Here is a 23956-nt window from a genome sequence, read left to right as displayed (position 1 = left end):
CACACACACACACACACACACACAAATGTACATGTATGAGAAGGTAAGATTTTTAAAGTTTTTGTTCATAAGAAATCCGTTTGTTTCAAACCACTTACTCGGTCCAGTCACTTTTTTTTTTTTTTTTTGCCGTGGGCAGAACTTTACTCCAGGGGCTGCCCAACCCTGTTCCTGGAGATCTACCGTCCCGTAGGTTTTCACTCTAACCGAAACAAAGCCACGCCTCATTTAACAGCTAGAGAGCTAATTGAGCTACCAAGTTGTGGAAACAGATGTGCCAAATTCTGGTTGAGATGAAAACATACAGGACTGTAGATCTCCAGGAACAGGGTTGGGCAGCGCTGCTCTATTCCAACAGAACAGGAGAGCAAGAGGGATCCCGGGGGCTCACAAGGGAAGCTCCGCCTCTTTATAGTGAGTATACTAGGGTACTCACAAGAGCACTAGTTAGGGTACTCACTAGGGCACTGCCAAGGGCACTCACTAGGGCACTGCCAAGGGTACTCACTGGGGCACTCACTACAGCACTCACTAGGGCACTGCCAAGGGTACTCACTGGGGCACTCACTACAGCACTCACTAGGGCACTGACAAGGGTACTCAAGGGCACACAGTAGGGCACTTACTAGGGCACTGACAAGGGTACTCACAAGTGAAAAAATTCGGGAAGACACTAGGGCACTGACAAGGGTACTCAAGTTTACTCATCAGGGCACTCATTAGGGTACTCAATAAAGTACTCGTTGGTTAGGGTACTCATTCGTTTGTGCCTACTCCCGACCCAGTAGCTGGCTGTATGTGTGTACATAGGCTAAGTGGATAAAGGCACAAAACAGGTCAAAGTTTCTTCACCAAAACGGTCAGGACTACGGGACCAGCAACATCGGCAGCCTTCAGCATGGTTATGCCTCCGGTGTTTTCGTCCAGGTTAAATATGCCCGCTTCATTTCCTAGGAAACGGACACAAGAGCGACTCAGTGAGACCAAATATGGACCGCAAGAAAATTCCGAACACGTACTTGGTAAATGGTAAATGGACTGCATTTATATAGCGCTTTTATCCAAAGCGATTTACAATTGATGCCTCTCATTCGCCAGAGCAGTTAGGGGTTAGGTGTCTTGCTCAAGGACACCTCGACATGCCCAGGGCGGGGTTTGAACCAGCAACCCTCCGACTGCCAGACAATTCGGTCTTACCTCCTGAGCTATGTCGCCCCCCGTACTTACATGCAGAGTGAAATTTAAACAGTAAGGGCTGGATTTACTAAGACCTTTAGGCTGTGCAGAACCATTTAACACATGCAAAACCAGTAACGTGACCACTGATTGGTCGTGGTATTTGTTTTGCACCACTCGTTGGCTGTATTATGAGTTTTGCATGTGCTGAAAGTTTTTTGCACATATTAAGGGTCTTAGTAAATCATGCCCCTAGTGTTTAAACAGGGAATAAGATATAAATTAAGGAGGAAAGAAATCCAGCTGATTTACCTCCCATAATTCGATAAATAATCTGTTCATTTCTGCCCCGATCCCCATCAATGGCAAACACTGGGCCTGGTTCCAGCGGCAAGACTCCCTCCTGTAGTTCAGACATAGTAACACGCCTTACATCTTAACCTGCAGTACATTTATACCTGAATGCAACCAAAAAGCACCCCACTTCTCAACGCACTGCAAAGTGGTTCATAGTGCTATGTAACATCCAAAGACAAGACAGGAAAAGCACGTCACTCAACACCCCCAGGGAACAACAACTTCCGAAGAAGTTTTAAAAAAAAAGTCTGCTCAAAAATATTGTTATGGTATTTTAAAAGTACACAAAATATAAAAAAAGAATGCAGTGACCATTATCAGTGCATCTATGCCATACTGTAAGTATCCAGTGCATGCACTTGCACTAAAATCTATGCATATTAATGGTGGGGGTTTGAGTTTTCTCTGTCTGACTGATGGGGCGACTCAGGACAGCGTTTCCATGACGCACCGTTTTCTCTGTCAGGTTGACCCTGCCCCTGTACCCGGACCCCAGGCAGATCTTGCTGCTGCCGATGGTCGTCTCCGCGCAGGGCTGAAACCAGGGCGGACGGTTGTCCACGTCCGTAATACTGATGGACACAGTTGCCGTGGCGGAGAAGGAGGCTACGCCGGGCGGCGGCGGAGTGCGGGTGTCCTGTAGGTGTGATGTCACAATGGCACAAGTGTGATGTCACAACTGCACTGAGCGCGGAATGCGATTTGCAGCCGGACACTGGCTACGTATCTGCTACGTTATGGGGCATACACCTTGTGTCATCATGCGTGTTTAATACATATTCATACATAAAAATGTAAATTATATCATGTAACTTAGGAGAAACGTAAGATTTGCGGAGCACAGGGGCACCTGTGCTCTATCCATAGCAGTGTGATTCGATCTATTATGCTCGAGACAGAACACAAGTACACAGTTTGGAACACAGCCCTGATTAGGGTTGCCTTATTAGCCAGGGAGTCCCGGGACGTCCCATGCTTCTGACTGGTCCTGTCGTTTGGGATCACCTCTGTCTCATATTTCCCAGTGCCCCGCAGATGTTCCCAAGTTACATTATACAATGAACATATTACATATGAATATGTATTAAACATACATTATGACATAAGATGTGACAGCACTGATTTAATATAACTACCCAGCGCTAGCTCTAGTGGCGTTTGGTTATGTTAAATGCATGTTTTTGTGATGCAAGTCGTTTTTGCCAAACAGCATTTGCAGAATACCATAACAGTCATTGTAAATGATATGCATGTATGTACGGTCTTGTCTAAAATAAGCTATCAAATTCTAGTTCCTACATGTTACAGTGCACTGCAAATAATAGTAGTAATCTGCTGAATAACCCCATTTTTGTACTGAAATAACAGAACATCGTTTCTGCAAACGGGCTGCAAGCCTACTTACCACGGCAATTAATTTGAACGACACACTCTGGACAACGTCATAGTCGGCGGTTTTCTTCACAACTATGACGGGGGTGTTCACAGCCTTTATCGTGAAGTACTCATTCTGTGAACACAAGAGGGACGGAGTGTAGCACAGTGGGTAAGGAACTGGGCTTGTAACCGAAAGGTCGCAGGTTCGATTCCCGGGTAAGGACACTGCCGTTGTACCCTTGAGCAAGGTACTTAACCTGAAATTGCTTCAGTATATATCCAGCTGTATAAATGGATACAATGTAAAATGCTATGTAAAAGTTGTGTAAGTCGCTCTGGATAAGAGCGTCTGCTAAATGCCTGTAATGTAATGTAATGTAAAGCAGGTTAGCACGGTGCTAGCCCAGTGCTGGTAAGGCCAGCCCAGTACAGGGCTTAAGCAGGTTAGCACTGTGCTAGCCCAGTGCTGGTAAGGCCAGCCCAGTACAGGGCTTAAGCAGGTTAGCATGGTGCTAGCCCAGTGGTAATGCAATGTAATGTAATGAGAGTTTGCATCAAGTGGCCGTTTCCACAGTGCGCTAAGCAGGTCTCCCCCTAAGTGTCCCTAAGACAGGGCCTAAGCGTTATTTAAGCCGCTAAATACAGAGATTTAATTGCGGCTATTTGTCGTGTCGTTCCTAGCGAGGCAGGTGGGGGTCTTACCTCAGGATCCATGTAATAATAGAGCAGGTCCCCCTCCACATCTGTGGCCTCAACCGTGTCCACGGTAGCACCCACTGGAGCCAGCTGAACAAGACAGACAGTCAAATCAACAACGACAAAAATATTTTTATTTTCAGCCACCTCAAGCTGTTGCATGTGAACAGCCTTTTCCAGAATTTTGGGGGGGGAAAAAAAAAATAAATGGTAGTTTGGAAATAGGTGTATAAACACTGAAGACAGAGGGATTGAGGCTAGCCTTTTAAAGAAGGGGTTGAAAGCAGGTTTGCTTAAAGCAGAAGTCGTCCGGAACATAAGCAGTGAAAAGTCACCCGTTATAGAAATCAGCACACGGCTAATTGTACCCATTACTTATTTTAGGAAGTGAAACATCCGCAGGTCGAGATGAATGTTTCATCATATGAGCTTATAGACTGGCCTCAACCGGGGTTTCAACGCGGAAACAGCGTTTAGAATACACAAACACAGATCATAAAAACAAATGACTAACAAATTAAGACTGCAGCACAGGGACAAGGACTGGAAAAAATAGAAGAACATATAAAAGAAAATTTTGTAGTTGATTAGCCAGGGACTTAATCGAGTGGGTGATCCAATATTGAGAAATTGGAAAACTAGATTTTAAAAATGACACATTTATGGAAACCTTTTCAATGTTAATGGAGACTAATATTGGTGAAGTAGTGATAACTAGGTCGAGTGTGTGGCCTTGAACATGGGTGTGACCACATGTAGCACATAATGTGTTTGCAAATCTCTGGGACAGAAAGAGTAGCCAAAAATAACAGCGACTCAGGATTTTCTGTTTGTTTTTTTTATTTATTATTTTCATTATTTTCAGTTTCCTCTGAAGGATATACTTTTTGCAGTGCTGTGTTTGCACAATTTTAAATGTGCTAAACAGCTGGCTGATTCATCATGAGTATCTGCGATGACATTTTTTATTTATTTATTTATATTTTAATAATTGTACTAATTCTTAATTCTGGGTTACAGCATACAGGGTGCTCACGTTTTGAAAACGTTAGTTTGTTATCTCTGGAAATTGGCCACCATTTTCTTTCTCTGCCAGGTTCAGAAACGTAGCCCTTATGAAGACAAGGGCCATGTCCGAATCACACTTGCCTACTACTGAGTATACAAGTCATATATAAGTTGTATACGACTTGTCTACTCCATAGTAGGCAAGTGCACCGATGCAGACGTGGCCAAGGTTTCGAGCAAGAGAAAATGCAGCCTAAAACAGAATTGGGAGGTCAGTTCCTTAGGTTGCCATTACTATTTTAACAACGTTGCATATACACCATCTCTAACCTTGGGGTGCAGTTACCCTGATATATACCACAGTCGCTCACATACCCTCACAAGGATGCGTCTGTGTGCTTGTGCATTTTGAGTCTGCTAAATGAGGACACTGTAACACACAGAGACTCACCTCTGGGGTGCTCAGGGCGTATTGGCTCTGTGCAAACACTGGAGCGACGTCGTTCACATTCTTGACGATGACGATCACCTGTAAGGCCTAAAAGAAAAAAAAACAGGGAGGAGACAGTAGAGGCCAAATCACATTTTCCCACAAAACAATGCAATTATCCTGAATATTTACTGCTTCTTAGTAATAGAAATTATTATTCAATTTTAACTGAGAAAAATTAAAATATGCCATGGGGTCCGTCACATAATATAATATAATATAATATAATATAATATAATATAATGGGTTGAATTCCAAAAGAAATTACCCTTGATTTTCAAATGAACACTAAGCAGCTGGTGAGCCAGTGATCTACGTCAGTTAGTATCACATTAATATAATGTGATGATAACAATATTGTCCGACGTTTTCTTTTGAAATCCATTTTAAATTAACCAATATCACAACAACATGAATCATAAAAACAATTCATTCTTTTTAAAGGAAAAGCCCAGTTATACATACAAGAGTTCTTTGGTCGGGATGGGTACACTGAATTGTAATTCCAATATCAGTTGGCGGTGTCTAGTAAAAGAAGGAAAGAGTATACCATAAATATAAATACGTGATGTATTTAATGATCATCAACAAGTGGAGAAGAAAATTGAAACAACTTTGGTGTCTCAGTAAATTTCTGCGAAAATCACAGAAAAAAAACTTACATTACATTACATTCATTTGGCAGATGCTTTTATCCAAAGCGACGTACAAAAGTGCATTTTCATGATCGTAGACAACTGCTGAACACGGGTTCAGTAAGGTACAATTACTTATTTTGTACAGCTATTTCTAGCTGAGAACAATGAACACTATCCTGGTCTAACATCTGCATTTATATTTTCAATATAAAATACAGTACTCCCACAAAGAAAACACAGATATTTTTAAGACCAGGCTTGAATTTTCAAGACCAGGCTTGATACAGTGTTGGATACAATCTGTTCTGCAGGTAAATCAGAGCACCATGTTTAATTTAGTCAGGAAAATGGCGAGAATAGTCAGGCAGAATGGCTTTTCTCATCACTATGTCATGTCTTGTCTTGTTCATACACACGACTGTGTGCAATCAAATAGCCTCAATAATGTAAAAAAATAAAAAATAAAAAACCTGTGGCATTTCAGGGGCTTCTGTGCTGTACAGCTTCTGAACTAAACGAAATGGGACACGCCAGTGTATATGCAACTAACGGGGTGTGGTCCCTAAACCGGATTCTACCACTCAAGCTCAATTTGCAGACTGTTTATGTGACACATTCACATTCAGCATGAGGGTCCTCTAAACGTTTCCATGACAACAGCCCCTGGAACACCCTTGAACACTCACATGTTTAGGCAAATAGCATGTGGCAATCCTGGGTTTGCACCATAGTTTACCACATGGGGAGGGAGGGAGGGAGGGAGGGAGAGGGAGAGGGAGAGGCAGAGAGAGAGAGAGAGAGAGAGAGATGATGGGATGTCAACTGCTTAATTAACGGATTGTGAGGTACCTTCATGTTTATTTGCCCCAATACTTCCAGCCATGAGCCAATTTCAGAACTGAAAATGACTTTTTTTTTTTCCTCTTTACCAATCATGGCTGGTTCTTGGCTACAGAACGAAACAGTGTGAAATGGATTCATAGGTGCTTGAGGAAGGCTCATTCGGTTAAAGCACCGTGCTGTGTGCTTAAACCGAACCGGTGGTCTTGGATTCATCCAGTGAGACCCAGACATTTATGTATTTTCAAGCCTATGTTGTGTGTACACTAGGCTATTCTGAGTAACAGCTGAAAATGTTTCACTCCAAATTTGTTGCTAAAATATAGCACAGGGCCTAAGGAACTGGGAAATGTACTTCTAAACTGAATGGCAAAAACGGTGTCTCTAGAATGCCTGAAAGGAAGTGTTGTGTTTTCGCAACACTGTGTCTCACAGACATGCGCCAGTACTGAGTTGGGACAGTAAATAAAAATCTGCACAAATCACAGAAAATCTGTCCAATCCTAAAGCAGAAAAAAAACTGAAAATGTCACATTACTAGAAATTCACTGATATAGGAAGAGTATCAAACCCAGTGTAGTGTAATGGGTAAGGAGCTGGTCTTGTAACCTAAAGGTCAAAGGTTTGATTCCCAGGTTGGCCACTGCCATGTACCCTTGAGCAAGGTACTTGATTAATTGTCCAGCTGTATAAATGGATGCAATGTAAATGTAAAAGGTCAATCTGGATAAGAGTGTCTGCTAAATACTGTACTGTAATGTAATGTAATCAAATCTGCCGATAGCCACACCTCATAGTCCAACGGTGTGTTCACCACGACAGCAGCCTCCTCCAGTCTGAAGAAGTTCCCAGGATTCACCTGCAGCTCAAACGTCACCCCCGCTTCCGCAGTTATGCTTAAAACGGGAGTGCCGGCTGGTTGGTTCTCTTCCACATTAGCTACGGGTGGTGCTGAACAAACTAGAGAGAGCAGAAAAGAATAAAAGACATCAAAGTTTAAAAAAAGCTTCTTGCACTGAGTAAACTTCTTTTTGTAACCAACATGTGACGTGTCTAAAGCAATTTGCTGGCAAGTACTGTACAGTATATTTACCCGCGAAAAACAGTTTCAAGGAATGGAAAAAAAATGTTTTTAGTTAAATTATATTCTGCACTTGAGAATAAAACGTTTTGTTTTCTTGACAAGTTGTTTTATTTTCAAATGTAGAATCTCATTTCAAAAAAGTGCTTTTGCACTCCTTGAGACTTTTTGGACATTTGTGCATTTTTATGTGCCACAGACGTTTTTAATTATCGCAATCTTTTGAGACGGTAACGCAGAGGGGCCACTTTAAATCGACTGCCAACATGTAGAGGTCAGTTGCACAGAATTCAGGTGCGGCATATCACCGTGCAGGCATGTCGCTGGGTGCCGTGTGCATATATGTGACGAGCGGCCACCTATCGGAGTTAAATCATGGTCTAGATATGCCCCTATAGGTGAAACACACCAGGGGGGAATTTCACCAAGCAGGGTTACCGAGTTAGCTGGATAACTGCACTGAGTAAAACCCGGAACCCTCCCAAATCTGGCTCACTGACTGAAGTAAAAACAGTTTCTGGTTTTATACAGCACAGTTATCCAGCTAACTCAGTAAACCTGCTTCATGAAATATACCCCCACCATTCCACTTTCTGCACACGATACTCTGCAGTGGCTCTGGATACACACACACACACACACACACACACACACACACATACACCCGTTCTAGATCCTCAGTGCAGCTAACTGATGGTAAAATACAATTTTTTTAAAAGGACTAATAAATAATAAATAAAAACTTACTCTGAGCGCGACAGTCCCTGAGTAGAAGGAAGAGCAGGTAAAAGCAGAGGAGGGTGCGGCCAGAACGTCTCCAGCACCCGAGATCCATGGCCTCCGGTTCTGATCCAAATCGCACCAAACACGACGGAAAACGCCACAGCCGTGAACCACCCCGGCGCTGCTTCTCCAGGTAGAACTCAAAGGTGAGGTAAACCTGGTGGTGCTTCTCCAGGTAGAACACAATGGTGAGGTACCTAACGCTTCTTCACCAGGTAGAACACAAAGCCTGTTTTCTGTTTGAGGGGAAGGTCTGATTTGACAGCTTATCGCGTTTTATTGAGGGCTTCTGGACTTTCACCTCCAATAAAAGCACATGCCCGCTGACACGCCATCCCGCGACGGTCCCCGCTAGACCGTTAGGAGAGGAACTGAAAGAGCTTCATAAGCCTTACCTCAACAACCTTTACCTGAAATAGCATTCAAAATCTGAGGCTGCTGGGTGGCTGCTAAGGCTCTGTTCCAGTGTGTGGACGGGCCCCATGGTCTGGTATCTGTTAAGGTTCTGTTCCAGTGTGTGGATAGGCCCCATGGTCTGGTATCTGTTAAGGCTCTGTTGCAGTATGTGGATGGGCCCCATGGTCTGGTATCTGTTAAGGCTCTGTTCCAGTGTGTGGATGGGCCCCATGGTCTGGTATCTGTTAAGGCTCTGTTCCAGTGTGTGGATGGGCCCCATGGTCTGGTATGTTTTTTGTTTTCTTTGGTTAGTTATGAATAATATAACTTTTAAAAAATCCTTTTCATTGCATAGGACCGTTAAACAGGGCTAACAGTGATGAGGCAAAGCCAAAATGTCGTACTACTGCAAAAGCCCAGCATTACTCATCCGGTTTATGGGCTTTATTTAATGCTACAGGAATAAACCTGGCGGAACGACGCGCTAATATTTACATGTGATGCTATACGGGTAACAGGTGAGCAAAGCTTAAAAAAAAATTTTTTTTTTTAAATAAAATTTTTTTTTTTTTAATTTAAAAAAGACAGAGTTGGGACAGGAACGTGCAAGAAAAGCAGTGAGCAGCACGGGGCAGAAGAGGGCAGTGTGGAGTCACTGAGCCACTACGCGATACCACCAAACAGGAAGTCAGTTTAACCACGGCATCTGTAACTGAGGGGAGCTGCATGAGGAACACTGTCAAAGATTAACCGTCAAAGTGATTAAATTAAGTTCTGGGATGGGGAAAAATCTGGGTCTAGCAGGGGCCTGGCTGATTGACCAAACGATTGATTTAAATTCTTTGTTCATCAGTTAAAATACAGGGGGCCCCAAATTATTTTAAAAATAAAAATAAATAAAATAAAAATCAGCAAAATTAAAACACAACAAAGCCAACAAAGGCTTATTTCCATTGCGGCCAAATCTTATGATGTTACCCAACTGGTTTACTGGGCAAATCTTATGTTATCCAACTGGTTTACTTTCAGTCAGGCAAAAAAAAGAAATCCCATGATGCAGTGCTCAGATTACCCAATCACGTGTTTACCTAAAACCCGAAGGAATGCCCATGATCACAGCCAGTAAACAGGGAGGCCATTGTTTTGTTCTGTTTTGTCGGATTTGGTTGAGTTCCGACTCGGGACGAGTCCAGGGGTCTGTGCTCCCGTTTCTGGAAGCCCTCCAGCACCCAGTCGCCCGCACTCACTAACACTCGTGATCAATACGAACCCTTTAATTCCCGGTTTTGAATGGAGCAAAAGCCAGCAGACCGTGACGTTTCTGAGGACCACTGTCCCATGTCTGTGTGTGCATCTACGTTCATTTTATGATTGCAAAGCACACAAATTTCCTTTTTCATATTGTGTGGAAAATGATTACACACTATTAATACGCATAATTATCACTTTATTATCATCTTGCATCTGTTCACCCGGAAGGCTGACACCGTGCCCTGCCAAATTGAAACAGTCACATGTCAGCGAAGAGCATCAGTACTGCTATTCTTACAACAGGTTAGTAATGAACTCTGCTATTCTTACAACAGGTAAGTAAATAACCCTACTATTCTTACAACAGGTGAGTAATGAACCCTACTATTCTTACAACAGGTAAGTAAATAACCCTACTATTCTTACAACAGGTGAGTAATGAACTCTGCTATTCTTACAACAGGTGAGTAATGAACCCTACTATTCTTACAACAGGCAAGTAAATAACCCTACTATTCTTACAACAGGTAAGTAAATAACCCTGATATTCTTAAAAACAGGTGAGTAAAGAACACCGCTATTATTCTTACAACAGGTGAGTAATGAACCCTACTATTCTTACAACAGGTAAGTAAATAACCCTGATATTCTTAAAAACAGGTGAGTTTAGGGGTGAGTCTAGGGGTTTCGTCATACTTGTTCCTGGTTATGGTTATACACTTTGTTGTACGTCGCTCTGGATAAGAGCGTCTGCCAAATGCCTGTAATGTAAATGTAATGAGTAAAGAACATCGCTATTATTCTAACAACAGGTGAGTAATGAACCCTACTATTAGCACAGTAGGTAAGAGAGGAAGCATTGTCACACCACAGCAGGAGCTTCAAGCTCTTCAGCATCCTAGTTCGAGAGCTCACTGAACTGTACTAACATCCACACAGGAAGGCTCAGGAAGACGTAGATAAAGATGTACAGTAGATCTAGATATATTTTTTAAGTGCTCCTCTTTTGGGAAGATTTTTCTTTTCTCATGAAAGTCTAAATCAGGACTGACATTTCAGTGAATCCGATCTGCATTAGACAAACTGTTTTACTTTCTGCTGTTGACGCTGCTGTCGTCACAATAAAAGGACAGTAATGACAGAAATGCAATGGCTCGCTGTTTGTGGGATTTATTAACGGTATTCATATAATGGCATCATTAAGAGGGGGTGCCATTGCTGAATGACGAATCTGTCCCATTGAGGGCGTTCGAACCCGACGCAGCTGAAGTGAGCCACAATCGAGCATAATCAGGGAATAAAGAGGGTCATCTTCCGCACCGGGACGAGCCAGCCTACGCAATAACACATCTCTGCAGAATTCAAAATGTGTTCAATAAAGTCTTATGGGGGAGGCACTGGATAATATCATAAACAAACCCATATGGAGTCACATTATCCCAAGATTATTCCACAGCACCAACAACACCACCACCCTAACCAACATACATAACACAGCACCACCAACACATACACCACCGCCGCCCTAACCTGCAAACATACCGCACCATCACCCTACCCTCCAATCATACCACACCATCACCCTAACCTCCATACATACCACAGCACCACCAACACACACCACCCCCAGCCCTGGCATCCATATATACCACACCACCATCCTAACCTCCATACATACCACACCACCACCCTAACCTCCATACATACCACAAACACCACCCTAACCTCCATACATACCACAAACACCACCAACACACACACCACCACCACCCTAACCTCCATACATACCACACCACCACCCTAACCTCCATACATACCACAAACACCACCCTAACCTCCATACATACCACAAACACCACCAACACATACACCACCACCACCCTAACCTCCATACATACCACAAACACCACCAACACATACACCACCACTCTAACACCCACATTACATTATCCATAGCAACACAACTCTTTACAGTACTTCCATTTATACATATACTCATATACACTGATGCAATGCAGGGTAAAGCACCTCACTCAAGGGATACAACGGCAGTGTCCTAGCTGAGAACTGAACCCAAGGCCAGCTCCTTACCCATTATACCACACTGCCGGAGGTGCTTTGAGTGTAGTTTCTCTCAAGGGCAAAGTCTTGGTTTTGAGGGTTTTCAGCCCAAAGCAAACAGAGCTGTAGCCACAGGAGTCGGAGTTACTGTGTAATGCGGATTAGAGCAGGGGGGAAGGAAGGGTCGGGTTTCCATGGCGATTAGGGAATATAACGATCTTGGGATTCTGGGCGTCGCCTGTCCCAGAGCCCGGCGGAAGCAAATATTTATATTTTTTCGTAAACCCAAAACAGCACCTGGACAACCACCATGAATTCCGTTTAACCCCCCTTTGTAAAATGGCTTAAATTTGGATGTGAATCACTTGGCAAGACGTAATCGATCGATACCTGAAAACGGAAGGAGGGGGAGGGGAACGGGGACGGGGACGGGGGACGGGGGGGGGGGGCAGAGAGACACTGAAAACTATTTGTCAAAAAATGAACTGTCTGGGAAATGAAAAAGCTTCAGGAAACGCACGGTGGGCTTTGCGGTCGATACACCGTAGCCTGACGCAAGCGGCCATTTGTGGTCAATAGTATTACATATATTATATATAATAAGAGCATCAAAACTCCAGCTGAAAGAACAAAATGTAGAGGGGAAATGTCAGTCATTTTGACAGCTTGATCATTGGAGTAAAACTAGTGCTAGAGTCCAAACCTGAATACAAATATTTCAGCGATTTATGTTTTTATTCAGTCTTCTCTTTTTTTTTTCCTCAAGGTGAACCTTTTGCATTGCAAATTCTCCTGAACATCTTCACACACAAGCAATTCAGTCTACCTCAGTACTGGAATTTTATTTTGAAATGACAAATTTTAGCCAGGTTCCTTCGATGACGTTTGATTTATTCAACTTAAAAGGTGCCCTCTCGCTTTGTATTAATGTTTGCCACTCTTTAAATTCACCTAAAACAGCCTCTTTAAAATGAGTGTCAAAGTGTACTGATTTACAGTGAAGTAAAGGCTGTAAAAAAAATTTTTTTTAGAGGCTGGTGTTGTGGGAAATAAAAATAGGGTAAGGCAGTATAAAAGGCTAAGGAAATGGCTTGGTAAGCCAACGATTGCAGGTTCAATTCCCAGGTAGGACACTGCACCCTTGAGCAAGGTACTTAACCTGCATTGCCTCAGTGTATACATCCAGCTGTATAAACAGATGCAATGCAAGTGTTACATAAAAAAGTTGCGCAAGTTGCTCTGGATGAGAGCGCTAGCTAAATGCCTGTGAAGTGAAGTATGAAGTAATGAAATGAAACCTTCATTGCTGCTTGTTTACAGTCACCTGCCAAAGCTGACACAAACTCACAGCAGCAGGCGCGGCGGATTACTGTACGCGGGCGGCTCTGCGGTCTGCCACGAATTTGGGAAAAATCCCGGAGAGAGCGAGAGAGAGAGACGGCCCCACAACGGGACGCGCTGCGATTAAAGAACGCAGGAATCACAAAATGAGAGGCGGCGGGACGGGTGATTAAAGCTGGGGGTGGGGGGGTTGGGAACCCCCTGCTGCTCAGGCTGTCCCAGGGCTGGCTCTCTCCTCCTCCCCGGGGCACTGGAAGGGTTTGTTTGGGGTCAGAGTTGTTTCCAGACAGGCTTTCTGGGAGACGGTAATCAGAGGAACCAGCTCATTCCTGATTAGGCCGAGTCCCACCAGACTGAGCGGTCTCTCCACGGTGGGGGGGAGGGGGGAGGGGGGGGGGGGGAGCAGCCTCCCTGCTTGTGGGCTAACTTACAATGAGCTGCATAATGTTTGGGACAAAGTAATTTCTTTTTTTCCTTGATTTGGCCGCACAATTTTAGATTTATAATGAGAAAATCCACATGTGGTCAAAGTGCAGTGATTCTCAGCTTTTATTAAATGGCATTTTAATACATTCTGGTTTCACAATGTAGAAATTACAGCACTTGCTATACAGTCCCCCCATTTCCGGGTACCATAATGTTCGGGCAAAAACCTTCACAGGTGTTTCTGATGAGTCAGGTGTGTCCAATTGCTTCCTTAGTGCAGGTATAGGTGAGTGTTCAGTATCTTGCCTTGATTCTAGCCTCTTGATTGCCTTTGGAATCTGTTATTGGCATTTGTCAACATGGGGAACAGAGTTGTGCCAATGAAAGTCAAGGAAGCAATTATGAGGCTGCGAAATAAGAAGAAAAAAAAGTCAAGAGACATAGGCCAAACCTTAGGATAACCAAAATCACCTGTGTAGAATATAACTAAGAGAGAGCACTGGTGAGCTCAGTAATCCCAAAGGGCCTGGTAGGCTAAGGAAGACGTCTAAAGTTGATGACTGAAAACTTTTCACCATAACGAAGAATACCACTCAAACACCTGCCCCAAAAATGGGGTGCTTTTGTGTGTGTGTGTGTGTGTGTGTGTGTGTGTGTGTGTGCGTGCGTGTGTGCGTGCGTGTGTGTGCGTGTGCAGATGACCAACACCAAAGGTGAAACAAAGCAAGCAAACAAACTGGGTCTAAACCCCAAATAACCCCACTATCATCTGCCTAACAGGTACCAGGCTACGGTTGTCCATAGCGACGCCCCATCACCGCCAGTGACCCGGCACATCCTGTCCTGGCACACACACACGGCCGGGCCGGGCCGGGCCGGGCCGGGCTCCACATTGGGGTGTCCGCACCCTCCCCCCGCTACCGCGCAACAGCGCTACATCCGCCGCGTTCGTCTCAACCTGTCCGACCTTTAAAAACCCGAGAGGCTCCACGGCGGTCGCTTCACAGGAATGTTCTGGAAGAGCGCATGAGGAGCACGAGTTCTCCCCCCCCCCCCCCCCCCCCCCCAAAAAAAGAGCGCGTCGGGACGCCAGCCTCCGTTCCGCTCCAATCCGCCGGAAGAGTCAGGCGTTCCAGGAGAAGGGAGTCCGCTTCGCGAGCGGCTGGCACGCACGCACGCACGCACGCATCGTCTCCCCCCCCCCCCCAGACTCCCGGGAGAACGCTCGATTTAGCAGCCCGCGACGAATTCACAACTCTGTGCATCACGAGGCAGCCATCGCACCGCGGGCCGGAGAGGAGCGGCACGCGCAGACGTGGAGATCGCAGGGCGGGCCGGAGAGGAGCGGTATGCGCAGACGTGGAGATCGCACCGCGGGCCGGAGAGGAGCGGTATGCGCAGACGTGGAGATGGCAGCGCGGGCTGGAGAGGAGCGGTATGCGCAGACGTGGAGATGGCACCGCGGGCCAGAGAGGAGCGGCACGCGCAGACGTGGAGATGGCACCGCGGGCCGGAGAGGAGCGGTATGCGCAGACGTGGAGATCGCACCTCCGCCACGCGCCCGGTACGCTCTCGCTCCTGGAGCTTAACGCGTAACGTTGCGGCGCATTTGTTAACACCGCTTCATAAACGTCTGACCGCTCTTTCCAACCTTTCTTCAACCCGCGTTAAATTCTCCCCTCTCGGCTGCGCAGCTGCCATCGTTCCCGTTCGTAAAGGGGGGGGGGGCGCAGGGACATACGACGGCGTGTCTGACAGGAGGAGGACGGAACGACTTCGAATCGGCGGCTCTAAGCAAAGATCGGGTCACAACGGAGACGTCAGAAGAGACTTGGAACGCAACGCTTAAATATCGAAAAGAAAGTCACAGCATAAAGACTGCGCTGAACACTGATGGCCACACTGACGTGACGGTCAAGAAATCAAGTGACTGTTTCCATGACAATTAATTACGAGTTGGGTGCCAAGATCGGGAGTCAAGATATGACCCGCTCTACCTCAAAGGTTGACAACAGATGTTCTACAGTAACAGCCATAAAATAATCAAGGACGAATAACTGCTGTGGAATTCTAAATAGAAGTATTTCAGCAGCTGCTGCAATTACGTTAGAAAACTCCTGGCGGCCAATTAAACGTTAATAGGTGAAAGCCGCCCATTAGCCGCAATGCGACCGCTTCCACGTTTCGGCACAGAGTTCACGCGCAGGGGAAATTAGGCTCTGTCCCCCGGTCCTGCTTCAGCCAGACGGGCCGGACACAGCGGCGGCATTCAGCACCGCGGCTGGAACTGAAACAGCGACACAATGCAAGACAGCCGCGCCGCAGCCTGTCTCTGGCACGCACTGCCGATCGGCGGGGGAGGGGGGGGTGAGCGAAAGAATCGAGTGATTGGTTCACACACCGACCCGCCCCCCCCCCCCCTCCTTTTAATGAGCTTCCATCACATCATGCCCTACCCCCCCTTTTTTTTATCCGTTTGCAGTGGTATGTGGCACATGTCGGGAAAGCAGTTATTTATAATGTGCCCCCCCCACCCCCACACCCCCCCCCCACGTGATGTACAGTTTCTGGCAGCCACAGATGCCCCTCTTTCACAGGCCTTAACCGCTTTTGACAAGAGAAACGAGGTTACTGTAATGGGCCCAGAAATGGCCCAGCCGAAACATCAGGGGTCCAGTAACACTGGCCCCGCATTATTTCACTGTGTAAAAAATAAATAAATAAATTCAACGACGACACAGGAGTCCGTTATACAGGCTCCTAAACTGCAAGATGAGCAATGTTGTGCCAAAACGTTCACCAGATGTGAGCTGAGAGGCATTCAGATCTGGGAAGTTTAGGTTGAGACAGGCAGTTAGCAGAGAGCCGTGGACATATTGACTACAAAGCATCATGGGAACATAACTGAAGCGCAGAATTAATACTGTGTTGCTTAACTCGGCTAAACTCAAAAGTAGCACAGCCCATAAAAGCTTAAGTACAACAAATTATAATAAAAAGAAAAATCAATACTTTAGTGTAAAATCCTGCCAAGTCAAAAAAACACACATATTAAATACAACATCAATTGCCAGCAGCGAATGCATCTCAGACAAATATATCAGACGTGATAAAACTGCCAGTTAGCAAGGGTTCAGTTTTACCCTATATGGTGTGAAAAGCAAAAAAAAAACGAAGAAATTTTAAAACACGCATGCACGCACACAGACACACAGACACACAAATCTTCATTTATAGTTGCTGCCACATCTTTATGCAGATAAATATGTTGCCAAGCAACCTGCCTGTGATTCACACGCGTGTTCAAATCTGTTCAGTCTACGCACCGGGTGGGGCAAAGTTGGGATTGGTGTAGAAGTGCACTGTCTTGTCCAATCAGAGGTACGATTCCAACATCACTCCCCCATGTGACCGCTTAATGTCGTCCTTCTGCATTTGGCAGTGCTGCTGCGTTGCTTTCTAAAACGAACCTGAAATGGGTCCGAGAACCAAATGAGAACCGAGCAGTAAGGCCTGCAGTCTTCAGGCCTGCAGGCTGGGTCTTCAAAGTCAGCAGAACCTGGACTCGGGACGATGGGCTTAGGATGAACACTCCCAGGTAGAGGTCGTGTAAAAGGCAAGGCCATAAGTCTTATCCGTGATATTACCTCACAAAAAAACTATTTTAAATAATCAAGAAAGTTAACCGTTAATCATTTCTACATAAAATAAAATGAAACCTTGGTAAATCATACTAAAACATCCATGAAAAAGCCCCGTTAAGCAGCATTACGCTTAGAGATTGGCGACATAAACACAAAGGTTTATAAATGTGTTCTGTCTTTACTATAAATCAAAAAAAAGTAATCCATAAGACAGTGAAGAAATCCAATGGTAGCAGGCTGAACAATTATATTTTTCACACACACACACAAACACACACGAAAACACGCACGTATGCTAACACACACACACACGCACAAACACATGCACACACACGCGCACGCACGCACACACACACACAGACACACACACAAGACTGATAGCGTGAATTGCATTATTTGAAATTCTTTTCTTTTTTTCCCCCCCATTTTACAAATATCCTCCCGTACGATCACTCAAATGGACTTTTCCGGCCCGTCTATCCTCCTCTGACTTCACAATGACCAATTAGTCCCCTCCGATGTTGTCTGTGTGCAGCGCTTCATCCTGAGCTCCCGTGACACGAAGGAGCGCTGATTTCCCTCCAGGTTCGAGCCGTGAGGAGCCTTCCTCCGTCGCTGCCATTCCATAAATCACTCTGATGCCGCGAGTAATTAATACTCCACAAAGAACAACTTTTAAGGAGGACGTACAATTCCTCTGCCCGAAAAAACCTCCGGTCCGCTCTCACTGCACAGAGAGCAACTTACACACTGAATCAGCACAATAATTGACAGAGGGAAGACATGAATACTAAGGACAAACTTATCCCTTTGATACTTTATTTAATTTAAAACAATTTTGGAATGGACACTCCACCGTCCTTTCCTGTATCATTATTCAAAAAGGGGGAAAGCAGAGAGGGTAACAGCTAGAGGTGGGGTCACAGTGCAGAGAGGGTCACAGATAGAGATGGGATCACAGTGCAGAGAGGGTTACAGATAGAGATGGGGTCACAGCACAGAGAGGGGTACAGATAGAGATGGGATCACAGTGCAGAGAGGCTTACAGATAGAGATGGGATCCCAGCACAGAGAGGGTCACAGATAGAGATGGGATCACAGTACAGAATCAGAGACGGCAACAGAAGGATCACAGCCCAGAGGGTGGCGTGACAGGGGATCGAACCATCGCCACGGCCACGCGGGGGATTGGCCCGCTGCCCTGCAGACCGCGACGTGATTGGCTGCTATGCTGGTAGTAAACTCAAAGGGGTCCAAAGTGCTCCTCCCCAGGGGGTCGCGACACAGGAAGTTAATGACTTTAGCCGACCGCTCCGCCGAGCAGCCAATGGGCCAGAGCCCAGGCTAATGACCCTTTGGGCCGCTGCCGCAGCGAACTCAGCCGAGCCGACGCGTCGATCGGCAACCATGGCCGCCGCCGCCATCGGTAATCTGCCGCGTTGCCATGGCAGCAAGAGAGGGGGCGTGTCCCCTGACGTTCAGGGGCCGGGGGTCAGAAGGCACAGAGTTCGCGGACCGCCGAGACTGACCTTTGACCTCTGACCTCCGCGTTGGCGTGACCCTTCGAAGAGTCCATCACGTTCACGTCTATTACACACGGCAGCCAGCCCCCCCCCCGCTCATTGGCCAGATGAGATGGGCGTGGGCACACTGAGCACACAGGCGTTTTCCTCCAGGGCTATATTCAGCCCTACGTTTGCGTAGCAGCAGCAGCGGCGGTGGCAGGACGCGTACCTTTAAAATAAAACGAGCTACGACAGCAGCACAGGTACACGACACACAAATAAGAGTGCTAATGCAAGACGGCACAGGTGTCGCCACGGCAGCACCTGGAAAAGGCGCGACGAAAAAAAAAAAACCAGACGGCGGAAGATACGATAAAGGATGTGACTCAGCAAAAAGAATTCAGGCAATTATCCCTCCGTCCGCCAACCAACTCAGCCCGCCCCCCCCAGCTCCCCCAAGCCTCCAAAAAAATCACAGCTATATCACAAATTGGGTGAGCGTAGTAATAGAGATATTATGCCAGTGAAAATTGGGTGAGCAGATTTTCCAAATTAAATCTGGTCCGTGAAAAGCGCGAGCGGTTGATTAAAAGGCCAATTTCAGCGAGGGGTTCATGAGTGACCGCGCACGTCTCTCCCGAGCGACCGCGCACGTCTCTCCCCGAGCGACCGCGCACGTCTCTCCCCGAGCGACCGCGCACGTCTCCCCGAGCGACGCGCCACGTCTCCCCTGAGCGACCGCGCACGTCTCCCCCGAGCGACCGCGCACGTCTCCCCCTGAGCGACCGCGCACGTCTCCCCCTGAGCGACCGCGCACGTCTCTCCCTGAGCGACCTCGCACGTCTCCCCCTGAGCGACCGCGCACGTCTCTCTCCCTGAGCGACCTCGCACGTCTCCCCCTGAGCGCCCGCGCACGTCTCTCCCCGAGCGACCGCGCACGTCTCTCCCCGAGCGACCGCGCACGTCTCTCCCCGAGCGACCGCGCACGTCTCCCCCCGAGCGACCGCGCACGTCTCCCCCTGAGCGACCGCGCACGTCTCCCCCTGAGCGACCGCGCACGTCTCTCCCCGAGCGACCACGCACGTCTCTTCCCGAGCGACCGCGCACGTCTCTCTCTGAGCGACCGCGCACGTCTCTCCCTGAGCGACCACGCACGTCTCTCCCTGAGCGACCGCGCACGTCTCTCCCTGAGCGACCGCGCGCGTCTCCCACTGAGCGCGCGTTTGACTGGCAACCCGGCGTACAGAGACTGCGCTGTCCGAACACCAACACTGAGAGACAAGAGTGTGTCACTTAGTTCTATACCAACACTGAGACAAGAGTGTGTCACTTAGTCTTATACCAACACTGAGAGACGAGTGTGTTACGCCTAGTTCTATACCAACACTGAGAGACAAGAGTGTGTTACGCCTAGTTTTATACCAACACTGAGAGACAAGAGTGTGTCATTTAGCTCTATACCAACAGAGACAAGAGTGTGTCACTTAGTCTTATACCAACACTGAGAGACAAGTGTGTTATTTAGTTATATACCAACACTGAGACACGAGTGTGTGTCACTTAGTTTTATACCAACACTGAGACACGAGTGTGTGTTACGCTCAGTTCTACACCAACACTGAGAGACAAGAATGCTTCACGTAATTTTATACCAACTCTGAGAGAGAAGCATTTTTCTTAGTCTTACGGGACATCAGGTTTATCACCGATTTATCAATCGCGTGTGTCACTGTGATGAGGAGAGAGAACACGTCCCGTCCACATCCAAAAGATCCGTGTTCTCAGGAAGGTTTTCAAAAAAAAAACCCAGTCGCAGGTACTTCGGATCATATTTGATTTTTCAAATTTTATTTTATATAATAGTCTTATAAAAAAAAAAAACAGGTCAGTACTTTCCCTTCAGGCAGTCAGTGTTTGAGCTTGCTGCTTCCGCTGAGCCGACGCCAGCTCTCCTACTGACCTTTGCCCCTCGCTTAAGCAAGTAGATAAATAAACGTATTTATTTTATTTATTTTTTTAAATAACTAACAGTTATGTCACTCATTCTGTTACTAAGCAGCCCCCAGAACATGCAGGAAAATTTCCCTGTCCCTGGTGCCAGGGTGCTGGCACCGTACAGCATTGGCAGCAGGGATTTAAAATTAAAAAATTAAAAACGCACGCACGGAATGGCTGTGAGTCAGCGGCTGTGGTGGCAGGTACCGGAGGTTCCACCTGTCTCGAGAGACAGCTGGATTCAGCTCGTTTCGTAATTCAGGACGCAATGATTCATGGGACATAAAGAGAGACAGGGGAGGGGGGGGGGAAACCAAGGCAGAATGGGGAACAACAGGTTCTTAGAACAGGCATTGTCCTTCCTATGAATTCCTGATGAAACACTGTTATTCAGAAACAATAATTCTCAAAGAACATCCATTATGCCACCATCGCCTGTCAACCCTATCTCAGAACTGAAAAAGTAAGCGTTTTTAATAAATGTTTCTTTCTTTTCTTTTTTTTTAAAGCAGATATGCATCGCCCTATTAGATTTTTATCTTTCGGCAGAGGAGGAAAATCAGACGAGGAAGCAGAAACTAAACTGAGGAGAAGCTAAACTCGGGTCCCGCAGAACCGCAGGGAGAGGAAGACCTCCAGGGAGAGGAAGAACTCCGAGCCCGGAGGAGAGAGAGGGAAATAGGAAAGATGGAAAAACAGAGGAGTTCGGAGAGAGTGCACCCACATGCCAAATAAACACTCCTGCAGAACGAGTGCTGTAGGCCAGCAGGTTCAGCTCGGGACGTGTGTGTGTATGAGGAGCGCGACACACCCACAGCTCCTTACCCAAAGCAGTACAATGGGCAAGGGAGCTGGCCTTGTAACCTTTCAAGATGGTCATCGGGGAGAGAGCAGTGCTATCCAGGGACCATCCTCTGTCTTCCAAATGCACCTGTTCCCACACACACTGCCGGGAAAGAACCCCGTCAGGCATTTAAAAACTGTATTATGAAGTCGTCAGGCAGTGAGGCTTTTAATGAGCCCCACACTGGGAGACGCTACAACGAGTATCGATTCGTTTCAGCCAATCAAAATGGTTCAGTCCGCACAGCAGCACACACGAGGACAGGCTCCGGCCAGTGAATCACAGCAGCGCCGGCAATATTTGGTTTCAGGAACACTCGCGTTGGCGTCTCCAACTATAAAGTTAATAAATTAGCAACGAATCACAAAGCGCACCATGCTGTAAAGGAGCCTCAACCAAACGCATTAATGGGGTCAAATCCCAAGGAAGCCTAACATTACCACGACCATTTTTGGCTCGGGAAAACTTTTTGAGAAGGGAAACCACAGGAGCCTTAGCTGGGAACGCAAAGTAATTCATCACTGCGGGGGACGGGTGCTATTATTCGTTTCGGGTGAAAAACATCAGAGCGGATAAAAGTTAATGGCGCCGGGTGCATTCAGGGCAGAAATGTCATTACAGGTTGCAGGCAAGCAAGGCCTCAAGTCGGTTTCGATACAAAACGGCTGTTAAGATGCCAGACAGTCCCGTCGCTCACCAGACAGAATTTAGGAGCCATTCCTTTATTGTTACGGCCAAAAAATACTTCCGATAGCTTCCAAATTATTTCCTCGGTTGATCTCTAATCGGGAGAGGCTTACAAGTTTGCTGTGGCAGAATAGATTAAAATGTTAATCACGGGAGCAACACTGGAATGTAGAGCACGTAATGGTACAATAATGGTAGCGAACTAAATCAAGCAACTTACTGTTATAGGCGCCAAAAACAATGGGGGGGAAAAAGTCGCGAGGCTTACATAGCAGATGACTGTCTGCAGTACCTTGTAGGCCTACGTCTCTAAAAATGTCTGTAGACCGAAACGTCGACTAATACAGACGCAACCACCTGCCATGTAAGCGTCCTGGCTCCTTATTTCGTTGTGATTTGAGCCCCACGTGGAGGTAGAGTGTCTGTGAAGCTCTGTAAGTTTTATCTTTTTATAGGTACAGAATAGCCGACCACATAAGTTGGCATTAGTTGACTGAAAAAAATTAAACTGATTAAAAAAATACAGCAGTAGCCGTCAGGGCAAAATACAGCATCATCGTCATAATAAGGCGCTCCCAGGGCCAGAAATTGCTCCATATGAGCAGCAGTATCAATGCATGCATCAGCGATATCATTGCAGGGTCACGTGATGCCAAAAATTATTCACGGGCAACACTACACTGCATAATGGTAGCGCTCAAAAACTATGTAAAATAATGCCATATCACAGACTCATTTTGTAGTCACTGCTTTGTCAAAAGAATCGCGCATTAAGAGAGGAGATCGGGGGAACAGCGGTTTTGCATATGCGTTTAGCTGCTGTGGAGCTTACATTACATTCATTTTAATCAGAGTGACTACAATAATTTGGCCGGTCTGTGTCCTATTCTGTATAATAATTAAATTGAAACACAGCGACAGAAAAACAGTCATTCTACGTCAGTCCGCCATTAATCTGTATTGCACGTGCGGTTTTATAGTCGAAAGTTAGGCTACATCACACCACAGCCTAATAATCACTGAATAACTAGCATACCCGGAGGTTATTTTGAATCCTGCGGCAAAACAGCATCATGAACAAGTCCTGTTTATCTAATACAGTCGATGAGTACCAAGGAGGGAGGCAGAATATTAATTAATACTTCATCATATTTGCTGAACTTAGAACTCACTCGTGGGATTTTCGCACGAACTGTCCTAAATCAGGTCACAGGCAAACCCGAAGGTCAAATAGGTGGGGGTGCCCTCGCAGACCTCGAGCTGTTGACCTCGCGTTCCACGATATAGGCAACCATCTTGACGTTCGGTGAAAACCCGGCTAGATTTCCATTAAACGTTAAAGTTTTCTAGCCGGCTAGGA

At 46.3% G+C, this 23956-nt stretch overlaps 1 protein-coding gene across 4 annotated transcripts in view; it reads right to left on the bottom strand.

Moving 5' to 3' along the window:
• Positions 1-23956, bottom strand: part of LOC135242169 (cadherin-related family member 5-like) — a 52744-nt gene that overhangs the window by 7349 nt on the left and 21439 nt on the right. The window contains exons 1-9 of one of the 4 annotated variants that reach the window (XM_064313120.1): positions 8411-8912; positions 7373-7542; positions 5570-5629; positions 5066-5152; positions 3613-3696; positions 2939-3043; positions 1985-2170; positions 1489-1579; positions 853-950 (exon numbers count right to left, since the gene is read on the bottom strand). In XM_064313120.1, the coding sequence (XP_064169190.1) occupies positions 853-950; positions 1489-1579; positions 1985-2170; positions 2939-3043; positions 3613-3696; positions 5066-5152; positions 5570-5629; positions 7373-7542; positions 8411-8498 (969 nt within the window). In that variant the 5' untranslated portion in view covers positions 8499-8912. Of the gene's footprint in view, positions 1-852; positions 951-1488; positions 1580-1984; positions 2171-2938; positions 3044-3612; positions 3697-5065; positions 5153-5569; positions 5630-7372; positions 7543-8410; positions 8913-23956 lie in introns of those variants that run through there. The other 3 variants (XM_064313118.1, XM_064313121.1, XM_064313119.1) reach the window with 3 other exon arrangements.

This window comes from Anguilla rostrata, chromosome 16 (assembly GCF_018555375.3).
Source record: "Anguilla rostrata isolate EN2019 chromosome 16, ASM1855537v3, whole genome shotgun sequence".
NCBI classification, from domain to species: domain Eukaryota; kingdom Metazoa; phylum Chordata; class Actinopteri; order Anguilliformes; family Anguillidae; genus Anguilla; species Anguilla rostrata.
The sequence above is the reverse complement of the archived record's forward strand: the minus strand, read 5'-3'. Positions and strand labels throughout refer to the sequence as shown.